The following is a 4,633-nucleotide window of genomic DNA, read 5'->3' as shown; positions in this document are numbered from 1 at the left end:
TGCCCGATGCATGAATTGATGATGACCGCCGGCCGGCATGGCGTCCAACGTCCATCGCTACAGCGAAATGGCTTGGTTTGATTTCACCGCAGGCAGCGGCAGGGCTTGTAATAACTTATATGTAACCAGATATTGGTATAGTTACATGGATGTAACAATGCTATCGTATTCTCTATCTTGAATGCACTGGTGTCTAGTGGTGAGTTAACTTGCAGCGTATGTGTTTTTATCTCTGAATAATGCGTGCAGATTCAGTAGAATCAATACCATACTGTCGTAAGCGAAGTCTTTTCCGCGTTTCAGCACTGCAACTATATGCTGTTTGAATGTCAACTGATGCAAATCTATCCCCTCAAAATTAAGTACTCGAAAGCAGCGCTTTTTTCATTTGGAAGTTTAGTATAGACGATGGTATCCTCGCAAAAAAAAAAAAAAGGTATAGCAATGGTAATCCAAGGAAGCAAACTGGGTATCAAATCTTTACGGAGGAGCACGTATACCTGGGCCAGGCCCATTAAAAAGCGAGCTTAGTTTGTCAAGGGAAATACGGCCTGTTATAAATTAAGTTTAATTTCAGCCCGTGATAAAGATTGATGAACTAAGAAAAACAGTCATGAGCAAATTATTTTTTGGGACGAGCACTGTATCTCATCATATACAGAAGGACCTTACAAAAGCTTGTGCACAAGAAGTCATGTCAGTGATTATGGATGAGATTGGAGATAAAAAATTCTCTGTATTGATTGATGAGTCCCGAGATGTATCAATAAAAGAACAGATGGCTATAATTTTGAGGTTAGTAGATGACAACTCTATTTTTTACCTCGACTTTTACTTGTACACTTGGACTTCAGCATGTTGAGAGTTGTACAGCTGCTTCATTGAAAGAAGCTCTGGTCAAAATGCTTAACAGTCATAAGCTACCAATCTCTATGCTTCGTGGGCAAGGTTATGATGAAGCTTCCAATATGAGAGGTGAATTTAATGGTGTGCAAAAATTGATTCGAGATGAAAATCCTTATGCATTCTATGTGCATTGTTTTGCCCATCAATTGCAATTAGTGGTTGTTACTGTTGCAACTTCTACTCCAGCCATTGTAGATTTCTTTAACTATGTTCCTCTAATAGTCAACATTGTCGGCGCATCATGTATGAGAAAGGATGCCTTGCTTGCAAAGCATCATGATGTGTTGTTAGAAAACTTGGAGAGTGGGGAGATTATCACTGGAAAAGGTTTGAACCAGGAATGTAGCCTAGCAAGTCCTGGAGATACTAGATGGGGTTCACATCTTAAAACTTTACTTCGTATTTTGGTGATGTGGGAAGTTGTCATAGACATTCTTGAGATAGTAAAGAAAGACTCTGTTAGACCAGGAAATAATGGTGGAGCATTTGGTTTAATTGGTAAAATGGAGAGGTTTGATTTTGTGTTCATAATGCATTTAATGATAGAATTATTGAGCATCACAGACAGTCTGTCACATGCTTTGCAAAGGAAGGATCAAGACATTGTTGAGGCAATGCAATTGATCATAGATGTCAAAGAGCAGTTGCAGGATATGAGGGACAATGGATGGGATCCCTTATTCAAAAGATTGAAAACATTTTATGATAAGAATGAGATTGAAGTGCCAAATATGGACAAGGAAATAAATGCTAGAGGAACATCTACACGTAGAAAGCAAAAGGTAACAAACATGCACTTCTACCATGTTGAGATTTTCCTTGCTGCCATAGATGCCATTTTGTCTGAGATGAATCATCGATTTGGTGAAGTTAGTTCAGAATTATTAGTATGCATGGCTTGTCTTAACCCAAGGAACTTCTTCTCTAATTTTGATGTGGATAAGCTTGTGAGACTTGCTGAAATTTATGCTGCGGATTTTGACGTCGGTGACCTTCTTCTTTTGCCTGGTCAACTGAGAGGATTTGTCAGTCGTGCTAGAAGAACTCAAGACTTTCTTGGATGTACAGAGCTTGGAAAGGTTGCTGAAATTATGGTCAAGACTAAAATGAACACATCTTATGGATTGGTGTATCGGCTCATTGAATTAACATTAATTCTTCCGGTGGCAACAGCTTCAGTTGAGAGGATATTTTCTACTATGTCTATTGTAAAGACAGATTTGCGTAACAAAATGGGTGATGAATGGCTCAATGACTTAATGATATGTTACACTGAGAAGAAGATATTTAGAAGCATCAAGAATGACAAAATCATAAAACGATTTGAAGACATGAAAACCTGGCGTATGTTAGTGCCATGGAACAATTTAGTGGTATGATATATGTTCTCTTCTACCTTCAAAACTTTGAAGTTAAATACTTGAAATTTGTGTCACTAATTTATTTTTTTCTTGTATAGATTGCTTCTAATGATTCATGAAGAATGCAACAGCGGGAATGCGTCATCATCTATCGGTGTTTTGTTGGTTAGTTCTAAAAATTGTATCTTTTACTTCTTCTTATGCGTTTTATAATGCACTTTCGATTGTTTATCATAGTTATCATGTAAAAGGTTTAAAACTGCTATATTTTAGCTTTGTATGGGATATAATTGAGTGAAGTTGGCCTAGCTCTATTTGGCTCAGCCCCTCCTAAATATTTTTTCTAGATCCGCTACTGCCAACCCGTATATAATTATTGTCATCTCTCTCAACGTTTCCACGCTTGTTTCCTTTCATGCGCTACAACCCTGAGTTCGCTCAACTGACGTCTGGGAGGTTCAAGATGTCTTTTTGGTCCGATTTATGATTTCTTGAGAACGATTTATAGAGACGGCTTCTATTTCAAAGGCCGCCTCTACAAACTCAATTTATAGAGATGGCTTCTATTTTTACAGAGCTCCTATTTCTTGGGCCGCCTCTACAAACCCGATTTTGGGGCAGTAGGTCACTACGTACACGGGCAGTACCATGACATACTTGTAGCAACAACCGTATGATTTGAAATGGATGAAGACCAACAACCTTATTGTTCGTCAGGTTACTTCACCTCGCCATGTACGTATGATACCAGATAGACTCTTGATGTTGTAGGCCTAAAGTAAACTTTGACCCTACCTTCTTCGTGACCTAAGCACGGCAAAGAGAAATTTTCCCAATGTTGGGGTGTTGTCCATCATTATTTCTACTGCTTCGTAGGACATCGATTATAGAAACCTTCATAGCTACATTGAGCTTGGTCCTGTTGTCCACCAGATGGAGAACATGCCTCACAAGTGAAGCGGGGTTTTCCTTGGATGTAGAGGCAGTACTGAGCATTGGTCTATTATCTTATTCCAGCGACTCTTCATCAGCTTGCAGCTACATGGTAAAAGATGGGCATACAATTTGCAAATGGGAAGACAACGCTCACTATATATTTTGGTCCAGATGGAGCAGATGTGGGAAACTATGTCCCACACTTTAGATGCCATGACCAACAAAAAAAATAAAAACTGTGGAACTGGTCAAAGAACATGCTTCCAAAATATGCAGTACTCAATTCTTCACAAGCATGACCATCTTTTCTTGGGACAGGACAATAAATATATGGAAACATTTCAAGTATATGTATAATTATCCATTATCCACAATGGAAGAATGATGCGGTAACATAAGCTCAGAGGCGGATCTAGCTGTGGGCCATGGTGTGGGGGGCTCGAGCCCCCCTAGTGTCGCGGATCACCTGGAGGCCCTACTACACTAGTAAAGAAACGACTTTTGAACCACTTCAAAATTTGGTTTTAGTCCCGGTATTTTTCGCACCCGGGACTAGAGAAACCTTTAGTCCCGGTTGGTAGCTTCAACCGGGACTAAAGGTCCCTGCCCAACGGCTACTGCGGCAGGCTTTTGCTGCAATGGACCTTTAGTCCCGATTTGAGCTACCAACCGGGACTAAAGGTTAGCTTTTACTCTCGGTTGGTCTCTCCAACCGTGAGTACAAGTCTACTCCTGGCCAGCAGACCTTTAGTCCTGATTGGAGCTACCAACCGGGACTAAATGTTAACTTTTACTCCCGGTTGGTCCCTCCAACCGGGAGTAAAAGTCTACTCTCGGCCAGCAGTTCATTCATCTTAATTAAACCCAAACCATCGACAGCAGCATCACTACAGCAGTACAGCGCATCGCCTAGTTGCATTTGGGTCTCGGGGAATCTCACTTGTTGTACAAGTTGCATTTTTAATGCGTACGTACCCTCTGTCGTGACAGGCCAGCTCTAGTATATCTCCATCTCTTCTCACCGGACAGCACATTGCAACGTTTTATAAGCAATTGAAGATCACTGCTTCTGAACGTACCAGCATACGATACGGATCAGGACCAGCCATGGCAGGAGGATACTACTGTTGCTTCTGAACAACACCACAGAGGCCAGAGTCCAGATGCCAGACCCACCCACCAGCAATCCAGCATCATGTGTCAGTCACCAGACGCATCTAGTGGGCCACAGAAGGTAAGAAAGCGGCCCATGATTTCCAAGCGAATGAATGTGGCCGAGTCTGAGCCGAATGGTAAGGTGAGGAGTCGTTCGTTGCGCTACTGCTACTGCTGCTGCTGCGAGGAGATAGCACCACATCGGTAGCGTAAAGAGGAGGCGGAGCACAAACTGGCTACATAACAAGGGCTAGGTGCACCGATTCAAGGCGTGC

General features: G+C 41.5%; 1 protein-coding gene across 1 annotated transcript; it reads left to right on the top strand.

The window, feature by feature from the left end:
* Nucleotides 1–803: 803 nt before the first annotated feature.
* Nucleotides 804–2,386, top strand: LOC136481033 (uncharacterized). The gene is made up of 2 exons (XM_066478419.1): nt 804–2,279; nt 2,366–2,386. Exons 1-2 carry the CDS (start codon nt 804–806, stop codon nt 2,384–2,386), a joined length of 1,497 nt encoding a protein of 498 aa, XP_066334516.1.
* The last annotated feature ends 2,247 nt before the right edge of the window (nt 2,387–4,633 follow it).

Source organism: Miscanthus floridulus, chromosome 9 (assembly GCF_019320115.1).
Source record: "Miscanthus floridulus cultivar M001 chromosome 9, ASM1932011v1, whole genome shotgun sequence".
Classification (NCBI taxonomy): Eukaryota; Viridiplantae; Streptophyta; class Magnoliopsida; order Poales; family Poaceae; genus Miscanthus; species Miscanthus floridulus.
This window is presented reverse-complemented; position numbering and strand designations above follow the sequence as displayed.